The sequence below is a fragment of the Geotrypetes seraphini genome, chromosome 5 (genome assembly GCF_902459505.1).
Source record: "Geotrypetes seraphini chromosome 5, aGeoSer1.1, whole genome shotgun sequence".
Taxonomy (NCBI): domain Eukaryota; kingdom Metazoa; phylum Chordata; class Amphibia; order Gymnophiona; family Dermophiidae; genus Geotrypetes; species Geotrypetes seraphini.
The window spans coordinates 170,810,308-170,829,929 of record NC_047088.1 but is presented as its reverse complement, the minus strand read 5'-3'; the positions used below and the strand labels follow the sequence as shown (position 1 = coordinate 170,829,929).

At 42.4% G+C, this 19,622-nt stretch overlaps 1 protein-coding gene across 1 annotated transcript; it reads left to right on the top strand.

The window, feature by feature from the left end:
• The first annotated feature begins 940 nt into the window (after positions 1–940).
• Positions 941–17,746, top strand: C5H2orf69 (chromosome 5 C2orf69 homolog). Its single transcript, XM_033944975.1, has 2 exons — positions 941–1,660; positions 15,448–17,746. Exons 1-2 carry the CDS (start codon positions 1,346–1,348, stop codon positions 16,261–16,263), a joined length of 1,131 nt encoding a protein of 376 aa, XP_033800866.1. The 5' UTR covers positions 941–1,345; the 3' UTR covers positions 16,264–17,746.
• Positions 17,747–19,622: the final 1,876 nt, after the last annotated feature.

The following is a 19,622-nucleotide window of genomic DNA, read 5'->3' as shown; positions in this document are numbered from 1 at the left end:
GTAAGGTATTCACCGGCAGCATCATGAGTTTGTTTGTTACACTGAACTGTTCTACATTGTGAATGGCATTTTCTATCTTTTCTATTAGGAAGACATTTTTCTCCTAACAGCCAGCGAGAGTGGGTTCTCTGAAGAAGCTCCAGGCGAAACGTGTCAGAACCCGCTGCAGAGAGATAACTTCTGAGACATTTTTGCTGTCATTCAAATTAAGTAAAAAAAATGTTTTGTTTTTCACGAATTGAAGATAGTTATTTAAGAGTGAACAAAAATGGTGCAATGAAAGCACATTTAGGGGCTTGTCCCCGTTTGTGATTTTCTTACCACCTTATTATTTCTGAGAACCCATGTCAGTCCAAGGGATTTATAATCACAAGTGCCCTTTTTTGCTTTGATAAATTAACATATAAAATATGCATAACATACAGTTAAACGGGTTACAGTTTGCCATCCTTATGAAACATTGTGTTCATCCTAACTTTACCTAAACAGAGGATCTAAGTTTAGGAACCCTGCAAGGGATTTGATTTGTAGGGGTAGCTAATTCCAGTAGCTTGGTATGAAATGGAAGTAGGATCATCACCGGCGTTCTGTAGAGGGAGGGCATGAGCAGGGAGGTATCTGGAAATGTGCTTCTTCCTGGGAGCGAATGACCTCCTCTGTATGTATGGAGGAAGCTTAGTTGATATGTAGCTAGGCGCCATGTTGTGCAAGGATTTATATGCTAACATCATGCCCTTGAAGACGCAGGTCGTACCCTAGTGTTGTTGTTTTTTTGTTTCATTTAAAATCAAATCAAATATCTTGAAAATTTGTATTTTATTGGATTATCGAATTATTTCAAGCTTAAGATCGACTATATACATAAATACACTATAAAAATGCAATAAGGTACCAATCGTCCGTATTTCTGAAGCGTATATTTAAAACATTCCTGATTTTACAATAAGTCAAAATACTAAGAGAGACTTTTAAACAAAACAAAGCTCTTGCAAGATTTTAAAAGTGATGCGAGTGTGAATGGATCTTCAAATGCGTGAGGAACTGCACGAGGACAGGGATTTTATTCGCTACCTTTAAAAAAAAAAAACCCGCCAAAAAAAACAACCAGAAGGACGCAAGGCGAATCCACAAATCGATGGCATCTCCACACCCCCTACGCGCAGGCGTTTGCAGAAGGGTGTGCGCGCGTGCTTGCTCTTGGTGGCGAAAGTTGGACCTGTGTGGAAACCGTAGCCCGTAGGGGGCGCGCCGCCTCGGAGTGAGCTCGCTGTTGCACCCGCGCGACCTGGGGCAACGGCTACGAGGTGCGGCCCTAGCAGAGAGGCGGGCTCTTTCTTCTCGGCTCATGTACAGTTCCTGGACCGAGGCGCTGAGAGGAGCTTTCCGCACCGCTTGCCTCTCGCTTATAGATTTCGCCAGAAACATGAGCTGCGGCGGCGGCTCCAGCGTGACTCGCCTCCCCGCCTCTTCCTTGCCGCCCTCTCCGACTCCTGCGAGACTGCTGCGGTTGCCGCCGGTGCCGGGCTCCGAGCCACTCTCAACGAATGAACTGCTTCTCTTTCTGCCGCAGCCCTCCCCAGGCCTCATTCGCCGCCGCCCCCCGCAACCCTCTGGGCATCCACCGCAGCACCATGTCGTATATTTCCCCGGAGATGTGCAGGTAAGTGTGACGGCATGCAGCCGGAGCGAGGAACAGCCGGACAAGTTGAGAAGAAAGCCCTATCTACGAGAGACTTAGTAGCATAGTGCAGAAAATATATCCACCATTAAAAAATAACACCTTGCACTAGAGGAAAATAAGCCAGCACTGATAATTGACCATGCTCTTCGGGAACTCAATATCACGCATCACAGAAAATAATACGGTACACTTTAGGTTGTGTCAATTTTAAGAGTAGATTTTTAAATTTTTTCAAACTTGACAAACTACTAGTGACCGAATTATGCAGTTTTGCAAGCTGAATCTAAAGTTGTGTTCATAAAAACTACTTAAATTGACTCTTACCTACATCAAATCTCAGTTGAAATATATAAAAATTAAAAGTTATATTTCATTGAACTTACACATAGCCTGAGCTACATCTTAACATAATTCATTAAAATGCCATTTATGCAGTTAATTTAATGTTTAACAAAATCCAGTAAAAGGCCCTACCATGTTTGCTTTTTATGGCTTATGAGCTCTTTGCTGACCATCTGACTCCTAATATAATGTTCTTCTTGATTGTACACACACCTTTTCTTCCTGCCGGACACCCTCAAAGCTGCCCGCAAAGATCATTGGCAGGAGGGAAGCACAATTGCTCCTGCCGAACAACCCCCCCATGAGCCCCAAAAACATTGCCGGCAAGAGGGATGCCCAATCCCTCCTGCCGGACACTCCCCACCCCCTAAAAGGAAGGCGGCCGCTGGACCTCCACCCCTCGGCCCAGATGGACAGCCCAGCCAGACCCCCCCCCCCTACCTTTTTTTTAGTTGGACGTCAGGCCTGCCTTCACCGTCCCAGTGCATCATGGGATGCACCAGAGAGAGGCCTACTGCCTTGATTGGCACAGGCACCTAAGGCCAACCGGAATCAGGCCTTTTCTCCAGTACATTCTGGGATGTGGCGGGAGTGGCCTAAGATTCCGATTGGCCAGAGATCCCTTAGGCCCCTCCAGTCTGTATATAGCAAGACAGATTGGGAAGGGCTGGAGTTAGCGTTGACAGCCGATGCCAAACAGTTGCCTGCAGTCTCTGTCACTAAACCGACGCCTGCACATTCAAATCCATCTGACTGCAGGTCTTAACTCTCTCGGGGTGGAGGGGAAGACATCTTAAACTTAAACTCAGCAAGTAAAATAAATAATTACAGTTCTTTATCTGCCATCATTTACTATGTTACTACTATATTGTCCTAAGTTTCCCTCCAGAGGCAGTGGTGAATTTCCACCTTAATCAGTCAGTTGTTCTGCCAACATTTATTCTCAAAATCTCATGCCCACCTTGGGAAAACGCACTGCATGCCTTGGACTGCAAACAAACCTTGGCCTTCTATCTGGATCAGACTAAAACGTATAAGATAGTCCACTCAGCTTTTGGGGAGTTTTTGTGACCCAAATAGGATAGGGGCAGCCACTTGTAAATGCACTTTATTCCATTTGACTCTGGAGTTCTGTGCATTGCTTCCACCACAACTTCTCCTGCCCTGTGTATCCCAAGGACAACCAAAGTATTCAAATTACTTTTAGGAGGCTTTACATTATTATGTTTCAGAATCTACTAACTGTCCCTTCCATAAAGGAATTCTTCTACACCAGGAAAACCAATTTTTCTGTAGTTGCTCCAACGCTATGGAACGCCTTACCATCTCAACTTTGTCTTGAAAAACTTACCGATAAATTCAAGACAAAATTAAAAACGTTCTTATTTCAAGACGCATTCCACTGCACTTGAACCTTTTATCATCAAGCCAACCAACCGCTTTTATGAAGCGATCCCATCCCTTATGTTTTATCCCCTTCCCCTTCTTTCTTAATCAACCTTGGGTTTTTTTTACCACTAATATTGTAACTTTTTCCCCCTCCCCTCCCCTCTAACCTCACCATCATGTCTTTTACCGTAAAACGTCCTTAATGTTCATCTTCCCCTTATTTTACCAATTTTATTGTTAACTAGCTTTATAGCCCGTTACATTAACGGGTGCTAGAATATATGTGTGTCTCTTTATTTCTTTCTCTCTCTGTCTCCTTAGCCGCTTTATCCTGTCCATTCTCCCTTATTTTTACCTCCCCTGTGTCCACCACCACCCCTTCACTGCTCCCCTTATCCAGCAGCAGCCCTTCTCCCTTTGTTTTACCTCCCCCCTGTCCATCAGCACCTCTTCCTGCTCCCCATGTCCAGCAGTAAGCCTCCCTTCATTTTTCCCCCATGTCCATCATCACCTCTTCCTGCTCCCTCTGTCCAACAGTAGGCCTCCCTTCATTTCCCCACCTGTCCATCAGCACCTCTTCCTGCTCCCCATGTCCAGCAGTAGGCCTCCCTTCATTTCCCCCCCCCGTGTCCATCAGCACCTCTTCCTGCTCTCCCTGTCCAACAATAGGCCTCCATTCCTTCCCCCCCGTCCATCATCACCTCTTCCTGCTCCCTCTGTCCAGCAGTAGGCCTCCCTTCATTTCCCCCCCTGTCCATCAGCACCTCTTCCTGCTCCCCCTGTCCAGCAGTAGGCCTCCCTTCATTTCCCCCCTGTCCATCAGCACCTCTTCCTGCTCCCCCTGTCCAGCAGTAAGTCTCCCTTCATTTTTCCCCCGTGTCCATCATCACCTCTTCCTGCTCCCTCTGTCCAGCAGTAGGCCTCCCTTCATTTCCCCCCCGTCCATCAGCACCTCTTCCTGCTCCCCATGTCCAGCAGTAGGCCTCCCTTCATTCCCCCCCATGTCCATCAGCACTTCTTCCTGCTCCCCCTGTCCAACAATAGGCCTCCATTCCTTCCCCCCCCCCGTCCATCATCACCTCTTCCTGCTCCCTCTGTCCAGCAGTAGGCCTCCCTTCATTTCCCCCCCCCCCGGTCCATCAGCACCTCTTCCTGCTCCCCATGTCCAGCAGTAAGCCTCCCTTCATTTTTCCCCCATGTCCATCATCACCTCTTCCTGCTCCCTCTGTCCAACAGTAGGCCTCCCTTCATTTCCCCACCTGTCCATCAGCACCTCTTCCTGCTCCCCATGTCCAGCAGTAGGCCTCCCTTCATTTCCCCCCCCCCGTGTCCATCAGCACCTCTTCCTGCTCTCCCTGTCCAACAATAGGCCTCCATTCCTTCCCCCCCGTCCATCACCTCTTCCTGCTCCCTCTGTCCAGCAGTAGGCCTCCCTTCATTTCCCCCCCTGTCCATCAGCACCTCTTCCTGCTCCCCCTGTCCAGCAGTAGGCCTCCCTTCATTTCCCCCCTGTCCATCAGCACCTCTTCCTGCTCCCCCTGTCCAGCAGTAAGTCTCCCTTCATTTTTCCCCCGTGTCCATCATCACCTCTTCCTGCTCCCTCTGTCCAACAGTAGGCCTCCCTTCATTTCCCCACCTGTCCATCAGCACCTCTTCCTGCTCCCCATGTCCAGCAGTAGGCCCTCCCTTCATTTCCCCCCCCCCCGTGTCCATCAGCACCTCTTCCTGCTCTCCCTGTCCAACAATAGGCCTCCATTCCTTCCCCCCCGTCCATCATCACCTCTTCCTGCTCCCTCTGTCCAGCAGTAGGCCCTCGCCTTCATTTCCCCCCCTGTCCATCAGCACCTCTTCCTGCTCCCCCTGTCCAGCAGTAGGCCTCCCTTCATTTCCCCCCTGGCCATCAGCACCTCTTCCTGCTCCCCCTGTCCAGCAGTAAGTCTCCCTTCATTTTTCCCCCGTGTCCATCATCACCTCTTCCTGCTCCCTCTGTCCAGCAGTAGGCCTCCCTTCATTTCCCCCCCCCCGTCCATCAGCACCTCTTCCTGCTCCCCATGTCCAGCAGTAGGCCTCCCTTCATTCCCCCAGTCCATCAGCACTTCTTCCTGCTCCCCTGTCCAACAATAGGCCTCCATTCCTTCCCCCCCCCCCGCCATCATCACCCTCTTCCTGCTCCCTCTGTCCAGCAGTAGGCCTCCCTTCATTGCCCCCCCCCCCCCCCCGGTCCATCAGCATCCTCTTCCTGCTCCCCATGTCCAGCAGTAAGCCTCCCTTCATTTTTCCCCCATGTCCATCATCACCTCTTCCTGCTCCCTCTGTCCAACAGTAGGCCTCCCTTCATTTCCCCCCCCCGTCCATCAGCACCTCTTCCTGCTCCCCATGTCCAGCAGTAGGCCTCCCTTCATTCCCCCCATGTCCATCAGCACTTCTTCCTGCTCCCCCTGTCCAACAATAGGCCTCCATTCCTTCCCCCCCCCCCGTCCATCATCACCTCTTCCTGCTCCCTCTGTCCAGCAGTAGGCCTCCCTTCATTTCCCCCCCCCCCGTCCATCAGCACCTCTTCCTGCTCCCCCTGTCCAGCAGTAGGCCTCCCTTCATTTTCCCCCCCGTCCATCATCACCTTTTCCTGCTCCCTCTGTCCAGCAATAGGCCTCCCTTCATTCCCCCCCCTGTCCATCAGCATCCCTTCCTGCTCCCCCTGTCCACAGGAGTTAGTACAGGGGCCGGTGTCTTCCATTCTCCCCAGAGTCCTTGTGCCCCCCCCCTTCCCTTCCCACGGACCTGACTACCTACCCGGCGATTCAAGCAGCGTGTGCAGCAGTCTTCACATGCTGCTTCGGGTCCTTCTACTGCCCTGATTTACTCTGGCACGTCCCTGATGACATCATCAGAGACGCGGCAGAGCAAATCAGGGAAGTAGAAAGACCCGAAGCAGCGTGTGAAGACTGCTGCACATGCTGCTTCAATCGCCAAGGTAGTCGGGTCCGCGGGAAGGGGGGTGAGCGGAAAAGAAGTCGGACTCCTGTGGTCTGTCGCGGAGGGTGGCCCGTCTCCATTTCAGCCGCAGGGAAGGCTCACTGCCCCAGCTCGTTACCCATCCGCAGCCCGGGCCAGGCCTCCCGCGCTTTCTCAGCGGCCTGGCTCGCTCGGTTGGGTTTTTTTTTGTTTAACCTGGCCACTCTGCTTCCTGCATTCGCTGCTCTCCATCAGTGATGTAATAAGCGCGCATGCGCACTTTGTCTTGCCACATCCCGACAGAAAAGGGATCAGGGAACACGCGAGGCAAGTGCGCATGCGTGGCTAGCATTTTATTATTTAAAATAAGTACTATCTTACTCCTATTTATATCATTTTATGTAAACCGGCTAGATGTTTGTCGATGGTCGGTATATTAAAAATCAATAAAATTGAAACTTGATGTTCAGTTTGTGTATGTACTCCATTGTGACTCGCCTTGGGAAAGGCGGGTATAAATAAATACAAATACTTAGCCATTTAGGTCAGATTTTTCAAAGTATTTTGGTATCTGGCTTTCACTATGAGCTAAGCAGTGGCATATTACAATGAATTGATGAGATAATGAAAGATTTTGAATGACCTTCATCCGAATTTAGTTTTTTATAGTATGTGAGTTAATATAGCTTCATTACACATTATATTTTTATCATATAGTGTTTTTGTAGTTTGAATTTCCAACTTGTTTCTTGCCAGGATTCATTTTGATAATACAATGAAAAAAAGAAATCTGTTTCACAGTGTCAAACAAGGAGCTGCCCACTTCTTTCCAGCCTCTAATAGGCTGTTCTAAAAATATACTTTTGGGAACTTTAATATTTATCTTGTGTAAACTAGAAAATGCCTTTGATGGTTTGGGGTGGGGTTTTTTTTTTTGGTTGTTTTTTTACTAATAAATGTTAAATATATACATTCCTTTGAGAAGTATTACAAGATAATGCTCTAGCCAGGGGTGATTCTGCCTTTGGCGAGCTGTGTTACAACAGGGGGTCTTGTCTTACTGTTCCAGTTGCTTTTTTATGTCTCATGGGTCTGGGCTGGCCTAGCAGGATGAAAAAGAAGTTGAAATTTATTCATACCAGCTAATGTAACCTGTAGTTAATAGTTTTATAGTAAACAAACCCCAGAAGAGGATGGGAATTTGGGGAGGGAGTTCAGAAATGCCCACAAATGCCCGCTTTTGGCACAATTTCCCACGCATCCTCAGTGCAGTCATTGGAGACTGACATTGACACCTGCAAGTAATTTAAAGGGTTTTTAAAAAGTTTGAGAAGTAAAATTTAATTACATAATTCAGGTTAATGCAGTGCTATGATATGATTTAAAGTGGTTTAATTCAAAAATCAGGAGGGTTTTTTAAAAAAAATTTCTTTATTCTTTTTCAAACTTACATCAAGTGCACAAAAAGAACAACATGAAATACTATAACACTTGAACATCATACATTATATTCTTAATATGTAAAATTAATTAAAAAAACCCTCAGCTTAATTCTGCATGTTTGTAAGTATAAATTCTCTACTGTAAATCTTGCAGGCATGAGCTTACTATTGAATCTCAATGCATGAATCTGACCAAAATCAAAATATAAACTAAGGAAGGACTGGAGTACATACTAGTGCTGCCCGATTCAGAGAAAAAAATTTTTTATTCGAATTCAGCCCATTGAATTGTCTTTTTGCTTCGATTCACTTTTCTGCTCAATCTGCCAGGATGTTTGAAAAACATGCAGTTTATTTTATTTGTATTTTTAAAGTATTTATATACCACTTATAGCCTAAGTGGTTTACATTTTGAACATTCTTTGCCCTCTCTAACCCCATGCCAGTGCTATGGTGTAAACCAAATAAACAGAAAAGACTTTTCCTCTCTGTTAGGTCCTAGCTCACTCTCGCTGTCTAACACCAGCTCTGGCAGAATACACATTTCAAATCTGACATATTGTAATTACAAAATAGAATATAAAATGTTCTCTACCTTTTTGTTGTCTGGACATTGTATTCTTCAAATCATGTTGGTCCCAGGCTCTGGTTTCTGGCCAGGGTCTCCTGTCCATTTCACGCTTTCTTTCTCTGTGCTCACCATCCATCTCTAACTTCCCTTCCATTAATTGTAAATTAATTTTTGTCAAATTTTTACTTTTAAGGTATATAATAACTGAACAAAAAAGTCACTACTCTGTGAACTGTCATTGTACACAACAACTTAATCAAAACAAGCCTCAGACACACTGACTGAATATATAATTACAAGTCAGATACTTTTAGCCAATAAGGCAACATGTCCTTTAGCCAATAAGGCAACATTGGCTCCTCTTACATGTCAGGTGGGAAATTCAGTAAAAAAACTCAGACATTTAGTCAGAGAAAAACACAAGCCGACTGTAGAGTAAGATATAATCACCAGTGTACCACAAAGTTAAACCAAAAAAGTGCACAAGAAAGAAAGAAAAATTAGCCGTACTGCTACACAGTCTTACAAAGAGTTCTCCCAGGAGCCAACTTCAGTTGTAACACACACTTGATCCCAAAGCAAGTAGTTCTTCAGCCACGCCCAAAGGCAGCCCAACACAATATTCACAAACTTCCCAGAGAGTACTCATAGCCAATGGAAAATAAAGAAACCAAAATAAAACAAACCCTTCTTCAACAAGAGTCTTGCTTCACAATTAAATTGTTTCCTTAGGAAAAAGGGCTTCACAAGCACACAGCACATTCTTTTCCTTAACCACGGCATCAGCTCAGAGACAGCAGACAGATTTAAACTCCTTCATGGCCTTGCCCTTGATGTCAAAGGAGGCACGTACACTCCCTCTACTGGCCAATAGCAGGCGCTCACGTTGCCTCAATTTTCTTTTAGCAGTTTTGGATTTTAAACTGCAGTCTTTGGAACTGGAGGGAAACAATTTTAATGTGAAACAAGAATCTTGTTGAAGAAGGGTTTGTTTTGTTTTGGTTTCTTTATTTTCCATTGGATGTGAGTACTCTCTGGGAAGTTTGTGAATATTGTGCTGGGCAAGACTGTAGAAGCACGGCTAGTTTTTCTTTTTCTTTCTTTGGACTTGCTGTGTGCTGCCAGCCGTTGAGAGACCAGAGTGTGTGCAACTGGAGTTGAGACAGTTCCTGAACCGAACTGGAGGACCCACTACTATTTTTTTTCTCCCAGCTAAGTACTTGGCTTTTTTGTTTGTTGGTGTTTTTGTTTTGTGCACTTTTTTTTGTTTAACTTTGTGGCACACTGCTGTGTGACTGTATACTGGTGATTATACCTTAATCTACAGTCAGGTGGTATACAAGGTTTTTCTCGGACTAAATGTCTGAGGTTGTTTTTTGGTTGTTTTTTTTTACTGAATTTCCCACCTGACATGTAAGAGGAGCCGATGATTGTAAAAACCGCTTAGATAACCTTGATAGGCGGTATAAAAAAATCCTAATAAACTTGAAAAAATCCTAATAAACTTAAGGACATGTTGCCTTATTGGCTAAAAGTATCTTCAGTCAGTGTGTCTGAGGCTTGTTTTGATTGTTGTTGTGTACAGTGACAGTTCACAGAGTAGTGACTTTTTTGTTCAGTTACTATACTTCCCTTCCACTGCCATATCCAATATTTCTGTTTCTTGCCCACGGTGTGCCATCTCTCTCTCTCTCCCTGCCTTGTGCCCTGGGTCAAATCTCTCTCTTCATCCCCTTCATTATCATGTGCAACATTTCTTTCTCTCCCTGCCCTCCACCCTATGTCCATCATTTCTCCCTCTCCTCCACGCATGTCTTCCCCCCCTCCACCATATGCAGGATTTCTACCTCTCGCCCCTTTCTAACTCTTTGTTGCATCTCTCCCTTTCTCTCCTCCACCCCATGCCCAACAATTCTTTCTCTCCATGCACAGCAGCTTTCTAGCCATCCTATCTCCATGCACAGCAGCTCCAGACCGACCCCCTCCACTGTGAGATCTGACATGCGGGCCTACCAAAGCAGCAGTGGCTGGCAGGAGACCTGTAGGTATCAGGACTCACTGAATTGGTGAGTCTTTTTTTTTTTTTTTTTTATAGAAAGCAAATCGATTCAAATCATGCAGCACTAGTACATAAATTGGTATATATGTACTAATAATTGCAAGAGAAACGTCGAGTGAGAGGATTTCTTTGCTCCAGAGGATCTTAAGCCCTGAAGCAGCGGCAATCCAGCCGCAAAATGATGCCCACCATCTCTGGATCCTGTGCTTTCTCAAGCTAAGCAAATGAAAGTCAAGTATTGCCTGGCAGCTTATGCACCATAACAATTCATAGCATAAGAGTAACTGTTTATGGATCGTGCTCTTTTATAGTACAGTGCCAGCAGCTTTGTGCAACATTAACAGTTTTCAGCATATAAGCATTGTTTATGACTACCATATTTTGTCTGCGGGTCTGTATGGTGAAGGTTTTTTTGCTTATAGAAACACAGAAACATGATGGCAGATAGATGGTATGAGGCAGAGCTAGAGGATCTTCATTAGGCACATTAGAAATGGTTCTGAGTACTTTCTGAGGCTTTTTTCTTTCACCTAGATCAGTGCTTCTCAACCTTTTTAAGCCAAGTACCCCCTAAGCCTAACAAATACCAACTGAGTACCCCCACCCAAACTCTGCCCCAGACTCCATCCCAAAATAATAATACTAATTATAATGCAATTTCTTCCCAAAACACTGATCTTTCAAATCCTTCAAACTACAGAACCATCGCTGACGTCCCTTTTCTAACTAAACTCCTAGAAGCGCACATCTGCAAACAACTTTCTGCCTATATTGAACAATTCTCCTGCCTCTATTCCATGCAATTTGGATTTCGCCCTCAACATAACACTGAACTTTTGCTGACCCTAACTACCAAAATCAAACGGACCTTAAGCATGGATTAATAGGTAATTCTACTACATCTTTGATTCAGTCAACCACCACTTACTGTTAACTAAAATAAGTGAAATAGGCATCGAGGGCACAGTACTAAACTGGTTCAAAGACTTCCTGCAGAAGAGGAAATACCTTGTCTGAAAAGATGGAATATTCTCTAAAATCTGGCAGTCAGTTTGTGGTGTGCCTCAAGGGTCACCACGCTCTCCAATACTTTTCAAACTTTTCATGAGCTCCTTAGGTCAAATCATATTCAACAATAATAAATCCCTACTATCTTATACTGAAGACATTTTTCTACTCATTCTGACCAAACATAATGCTCCTGATATATCGCAAAAAAATATCTGATGGCATTGACAAAATACATACCTGGGCTATACTCAATAAACTCAGACTAAACACAACAAAAACCAAAGTTATGTGGTTCCACAACATCTCTCAAACAGTCCTTACAATTGTTGTTCTACCCACAGGAACCTCCCTAAATATAGACAAACCTCTAAGATCCTGGGAATTATATACTCAATTCCACTCTGTTATGAATCCCAAATGTCCAACCTATTCCTTGAAAGCAGCTTTGCCATACTGACACAGATGCTCATGTTATCCCAACTGAACTATTTCAATTTTCTCTACATTGGCATCCTCATGTGCATATTACAACTGATAGAAAACATAGCATTAAGTTTAATTTTCAAACTGAGAAAATATGATTCTGTCTCTCCCTACTACAGCAGATGACACTGGCTACCCATTAATGCTTGCATCACCTTCAAACTAGTGTATGTAATGTTCCACGTTTTGTATGCAAATTCCACAGAACCAATCGTAAACCTCTTCACTAAGTCCTGGTTATCACTTCTCAGAAAATTTAAGTCGCTCCAACTGATCCTTCCCTCACCCAAAGGTATAAAATACAACTCGGTCTTCACCTTCCTTGACACAAAGACCTGGCATAATTTACCAACAACTATAAGGACAGAACTACCTCAAGTTCAGAAAGAAATTGACTCTCCATTGATACCTAACAAATGTGCTTGTCTATAGAAATCTACTCAAGTTCACACACTCCAGATATTTAAAATTCCCTCCCCTTCTATCTGGAAGTTATCCCATCCGTATTTTTTTCTGCAGTTCAAATAACTCGCTGCCCTTTTTGCATTATCTCCATTAGCTACACCAATGTTCTTCAACCTTTTGACACCTATGGACCGGCGGAAATAAAATAATTATTTTGTGGACTGGCACCGGTTCGCGGACCAGCAGTTGAAGAACACTAGGATAAGTCGTGCCCATCTCCACTCAGTCTCCGCCCCAGACCCCGCCCCCACAATAGTACTAATTGTAACACCATTTTTTCCATTCATTTTTCATATATGCACACAATATAATTGTATTAACAATACATAATGGTTAACCACAAAATTAAAATACACGAAGCACACTGTATGCCTTTTAACATTCATTCCTACCAGAAAACAAATAACCCCATGCAAATGCAGGACCAAAAACTAAAAGTACTAATATTTACAAATAAACCCTAAGATGCAAGACTCTGCTAGCAGTACAACCCCAGAAGAAAAGAAACAAATGCATTTCTTCCTGAACAGACAAATCAATCACTAAATAAAAAAAAAATAAAAGCATTTCCCCTACCATTGTTGTCTCTCTCCCTCCATGTGTCTTGCCTTCTGGCCTGCCCCCTGGTATTATCTTTGGGCCTATCCACTGTGCGATCAACGCAGCGTCTTCGGGCAGGCTCCCTGAGTGCTTCATTGCACAAAGCTGTGGGCAGCGGCTCCTCGCACGCGTCCTGCGCCTCATCTGAAAGCCTTCCCTCTGACGTTGCGACGTCAGAGAGAAGGCTTCTGGTTCAGGCGCAGGCCGCGTGTAGGAGCCTTTTCCCACAGCTTTGTGCACTGCAGCACTCAGGGAGCCAGCCCGAAGACACTTCGTTGATCGCACCGTGGACTGGCGGCTTAAGAATGCTATCTTGGGCCCTATGGACATGCCGGCCCTGTGGACCGGCAGAAAATTTCTGTTGAAGAACACTGAGCTACACCATAGTACACCTTATATTCACTATCTCATTATTATAACTCCAAATTATATGTACACTTCAACTGCCTTACTGTAATTCTAAAGATGCTTTTCACTCTGCATTATCACAGCTATTCTATAGTATGTCATGTACTTCCTATTTCATTTATTCAATTTTCTATACCGTTCTCCCAAGGAAGCTCAGAATGGTTTACATTAATTTATTCAGGTACTCAAGCATTTTTCCGTCTGTCTCAGTGGGCTCACAATCTACCTAATGTACCTGGGGCAATGGGGGGATTAAGTGATTTGCCCAGGGTCACAAGGAGCAGCGTGGGTTTGAACCTACAACCCCAGGGTGCTGAGGCTGTAGCTTTAACCACTGCTCCACACACTCTAGTCTAAACTATATATAAACTTCTTAGTTTGTAAGTCGCCTTGAGCCTGGATAGGCATAGAGTGACCCAGAAATTAAAGATTAGATTAGAAGTAGCAAGTCCTTTCTCAACACTCCCAAATATAAAATGTATTTTTAAAAAACCCACTGGTCCTATTTCTCCCCGACCCCTTTTAGATACCCAAAATGTTCAAAAAATAATTCTGGTCTTTTACCCCTTCCTCCTCCCTCCCAGTAAAATTCACTTTGAAAAAGAAGTGACTTGCCAAATCCATTTCTCTGATTTTGTATCCATAGACCTCAGAATTATCTACACTGCTCTCAGCATTCATCTTCTTTCCTAATTAATTAGAATGAAAAGCAAAAACACCAGAACTAAACATTATTCCTACTGTAATAGCAGAATCAACAAGCGTGCCAGGGAAGAGATGTATAAATAATGGTTATCTTGATTTATAGCAGGGGTGTCCAATCTTTTGGCTTTACTGGGCCGCATTGGCCGAAAAAAAATTTTCTGGGGCTGTGCAAATGCTGCAACAAGACAGAGGAGGGAGCCAGCAAGATGGAAAACAAAATATGATTAATAATATACAGTTTAAAAAAAAATATTTGCAAATATCCGCTTTTTTGAGGCTTTTTGAATACTAAACAGTAACTTAGGGGTCCTTTTACTAAGGCGTGCTAGCCATGTTAGCACGCGCTAAACACTAACGCACGCCTTAGTAAAAGGACCCCATATAGAATTATTTTGTTTGAAAGTGTTATAAGGATTATTTTATGTTATAATTTTGTATGATTTTATATTATGAATTTGTATGTGTTTTTGTAACCCGCTTAGGTTTAAGCAGTATATACCCCCCCCCCCCTTTATGAAGCCATCTTAGGCTTTTTTTTATTGCCAGCCACGGCAGTATTAGCTCCAACACTCACAGAATTCCTATGATTGACTTAACGTGGCTTCGTAAAAGGGGGGGAGGTTAAGCTTTTTAAATAGGTGGGCTTGAGAAAATGCACTTATTATTCTTGGGATAAGCAGCATAAAATCTGTTTTCTTGGGATTTTGCCAAGTTTCATATGCAAGTAATAAAACCTTAAATAAACTATCATAAATTCTAGGCAAAAATACAATAATAAAAGGGAATACAAAATTTAGAACAGAGACATATACAAACTGACTACAAAGATGATAAACAAACAAGACTGATGAACAGGAGGGAAGAAGGAGGAACTACAATATAGTCGAGAAGAGATAACATTGATGGAAAGAAAGAAGGGAATAGGGAAACGTATATTGTGCTGCAGTAACTCATTGGAAGAAGGAAGCAGAAGATAGGAGAGAAGAAAGAGAAAAAAGAGAGAAATGTCAACAGCGTTTTTAGAAAGAGAGATTAATGTTCAGAAGCATCTTTAAACAGGACCTGTATTGGCCACTGTTGGGAGAGAGAGAATATTGGGATTAATGGTGATGCTTATGTATGTAAGTACTAGAAAGATGAGAGAAGGAACTGATTTGAGGATACAGAATTTAAGCGTTTGACTCTGAACACCTGTATCCCTCCCCCCCACCCAATAAGTTCTTGATAACGATGACAATGTAAATAGTTAAATTGAATATTATAGGCGTCCTTCCTTCATATGGCATTCTAAGTTCAGTATATAATACTATATATATTTCTTTTCTTCTGCTTACTCTAGAACTATCGGAGCATCATGGCTTGCCACCCTGAAAACTTTCGTTGGGAACACTGGAGTTTAGAAAATACTGCTGCCATTCTTGCTCGGCGCTTCCCCAATAGTTACATTTGGGTCATCAAATCGTCCCGTATGCATTTGCATAAATTTAGCTGCTATGACAATTTTGTGGCAAATAACATGTTTGGGGCACCAGAACATAGCACTAACTTTGGAGCTTTCAAACACCTACATGCACTACTAATTAATGCTTTTTCTCTAGCTGAGAACACTTTGTCTCAAAACATATATGGTGATGATGAAGATACAGAAGCACCCAGTTGTACTTTAATACCTAGTTGTACCACAAATGGCTGCCCAGCAGATAAAACTGAATATTCTAAACTTCTTCCTATCAGTTTTGGCTCACCATCTGAGAAAGATTCCGTGTCATTTAGTTTAATTGGTTTTAGCAAAGGTTGTGTGGTTTTGAATCAGTTACTCTATGAGCTAAATGAAGCTAAGATGGACAAGAACCAAAGTTCCTTCATAACAAATATAAAAGCAATGTACTGGTTGGATGGGGGTCATTCAGGTGGGAGCAATACTTGGGTCACATGTCCTAGAATTTTGAAAGGATTTGCACAGACAGGAATTACAGTTCACACTCATGTGACACCGTACCAAGTGCAGGACTCAATGCGGTCCTGGATTGGAAAAGAACATAAGAAATTTGTACAGATCCTCACCGAATATGGCGTACAAGTGAATAACCAGCTTCATTTTGCAGATGAGGCTCCATCTTTGGATAATCATTTTCGGGTTCATAATGTATTCTGAGACTTCTAACACATATGAACATACTGTTTGTCTGAGAATATAAACATTTTGTAAAACTCACATCAGTAGTTAGAAAACCTAATCAAAATTACTGTAATGTTTTCATTTTCTCAATATGTAATACTCTTGAGTTCCAATTAATTCAGCCTAGGTTTAAGTTCAGAAGTAGAATATTTTCCCGCAAAGTCAGGATTTCTCTGAGCTTTAAGAAATTAATGAAGGCACATTGTAAAATAGTGGTGATGCATAAAAATAGGCATTTGTAAATATTTTTAAGTATATTTTGGTTCTGAGACAGACTGGTAATAGAGTTTTAGTAGATATGTGATAAAACATTTTGAAAGCATATATGTGCTGTTTGACCCTTTTGAAAGCACACATGTACTTTTTGTCAAATCTTAAAGATTGTCTCCAAAGTCCATTGTAATATATCTTTTATCTGCCCTTAAGGCATTACAACATAATAAGATGGATAAACGATTTAAATTTTGTTTAAAAGAATGCCTCTGAACTAATTTTAGTTAAGAAACTGGTAGCAGCAATGTACAGTAAATCTTTAGCTTATCTGACTAAGGGTTTGGGATTTACTTTGGTTTTATAGTCACAAAAGCAAAATTAACATGTAATAGCTCAAATTCAGCCTGACAGTACAGTAGAAGTATGGAGACCCTGCTATTGTCTCTCTGTGAGTCTTTGATCAATCCTCTTTTTGTACATAGGAATATTGTTTGATGCCTGTATCTTTTGCAAAGTGTGCAATGTTAGTTTGGCATGGTGAGTAAACTAGAATAGAATAAATATTACATACAAAAATAGAAAGTAAATGCTCAGCATTTTAGGGGAAGGCATTGTGATTTTCTTTTCAAATTTAGTCATTTGACTTAGCTTTTTAGTTAATTTGTACCAAATCAACGTTGCCACATTCTTCTTAATGGGAATTCTATTGTCACTTGATTATCTGTGTCAAATCATTGTATATAAAATTAATCAGGATCAGTTTGATTGCTCATTAACGGTCCCATATGAAATACAGATTGAAGACTGTTTTGGATTCCAGGGCCACGCTATCCTCCTAGATTTAGAGCTTGAGATGCTGCAGAGAAAGTGTTCATATTTTCACTTACCCCCAGATGATAAGAACCAAAGCTATTGCACAAGCACATCTACTACTGATGATGAGGAGGTTGATCGAATTAAATATGTATTATCTGAATGAGGGGTAGTGGTGACATAGTCTCAGCAGAAGCCTGTTCAAATTAAACTAAAACCCAGAGTAACCCAGAGTAACTGAAAGAAACTATCGGGCCAAAATTTGTGCATCAAATTTGCATCAAAAAATGTTATATGGTGTAACTGAAGGCTGGTTTCAGGGTAGGTACCTAATATTTGGGATAATTTATCAGACAGGTTAAACTCATTTTTATGATACTTTGAATTTAGAGAAATAGATTTTGTTCCATTAATAAAATAGGGCCCAAAGGTTGCTCTTTTTTTTCCTTTGTTTAGTTAAATATCTCCTAAGCATTGAATCTCAGGCTAAATAATTCTGACCATCTTATTGAACAGGGGCAGCATCTCATGAAGCAGAAAACTGTGGGCTCCTTTTATGAAGCCATGTTAGTGGCTTTATCACACACACCTTTTTAGCGCGAGCTAACCCCCACGCTAGCCGAAAAACTACCGCCTGCTCAAGAAGAGGCGGTAGTGGCTAGCGTGGCCGGCAAATTAGCGCACGCTATTACGTGCGTTAAATTGCTAACGTGGCTTTATAAAAGGAGCCCTTATATGTTGAACGGTGTTGCTAAGCTCTGGATCTACTCTATAACATTTCATAACATCACCAAAGGCACCCATTCATGGAACAACAAATAATTCCATTCTATTCTAAAGTTAGAAATGGGTGCATTTATTTAATATACAAAAAAATTGGTATTAATGGTGATGATCTGTCCTTGAATAACCCTGGAGGTGATAAAGAAAAATGTGCTTCCCCAAATTTAAAGAAAACAAAATGAATAAAGTAAATAAGATAAATAAAAGGATTAATCAGTACGGGCCCACTACCCTCGTTTCAACCATTGGCCCCGGGCAGGTGTTTATACAGTGTCAAGCACTTAGAAATAAATCTAAATAAACCCTGCCCCGTACATCATATTATCCCTTTAATATATATAATTTATATAGAAGAATATAAATATATATTACCAAATAGTTGGAAGCACGATCATCTCCAGATTAAAACAACAGGAGAGAAAATCACCCCAAAGAAAATCTCCCTGAAACCTAATATAAACAAACACAAAATGTGAAAAGTGAAAAAAACAAAAATATAAAAACTGACAAAAAATCGTCAAAAAATCAAAAAACAAATATATATAACAATGCAATATCCTCAGTCTGTTTCAACAAACCACAGCGCCAAAAGCCCTGTGTACCTGTCACTAATAGTTCGTGAAAATAGTAATGAATGGTGAAAAACAGTGAGATACTTAGCTCGGTGAATCAAAAACGGGACAAAGTTCAAAGTTCCTCAATCATGGCTGTTCAATTCCTCTTATTAATCGGTCCCGCTTGTGTGAAAAGTGCTCATTGAAGAATCATGGCTATCAATCCATTCGCCATGATGTTTAAATCACTCAATCCCTTACCATCAAAAGGGCTGTTCAATAATGTTCACTATAAATTTTGCTCGTTCTTCAATATAGTTCACTGCTCATTTTTGCTCACTCGACAGGTCCTGTTTCAATATCCTCGTCAGGAGGGAGCAAGAAAATTAATGAAATGACTGAAAATTTTTTTAAACACGCCAAGTCCTGAAATTGAGAGGACGAAATCATCCCCAGCAGCGGCACAATCAAGCTGCTTTGGCAAATGAATGTCTGAAACAAGGAGTTCTTATAGAACGCTTTAAAGAGCCCCACCTGAAACAACGCATACGTGATAACGTAAGGGAGATATCGACAATGCATGAGAATCAAAGTAATACGAAAATAACCTTTATGTGAAACATTTATCAACGTTCTCATTCAGGCCATGGGGAGAGAATGCTCGTAAGTTGAAAATCCAAAAGTTCTCTCTGACCAATAGATGATTTTGTCTGTCTCCCTTGAAGGTAGTAGGAATTTGTTCCAATACACACCACCTGAGTTGGACAAATGTATGGTGGTGTTTTAAATTATGAGCCACCATAGGGGCAGTTAGCTTTTCGGTTTTGAGACAACTCCGATGTTCAATTAATCTAACTCTGATAGCCCGACTAGTACAGCCTACATAGATTAAACCACAAGGGCAGGAAATCACATAGACTACGTATGTAGAAACACACGATGTCACTGCTCTCAATTGATAGTTCCGCAGAG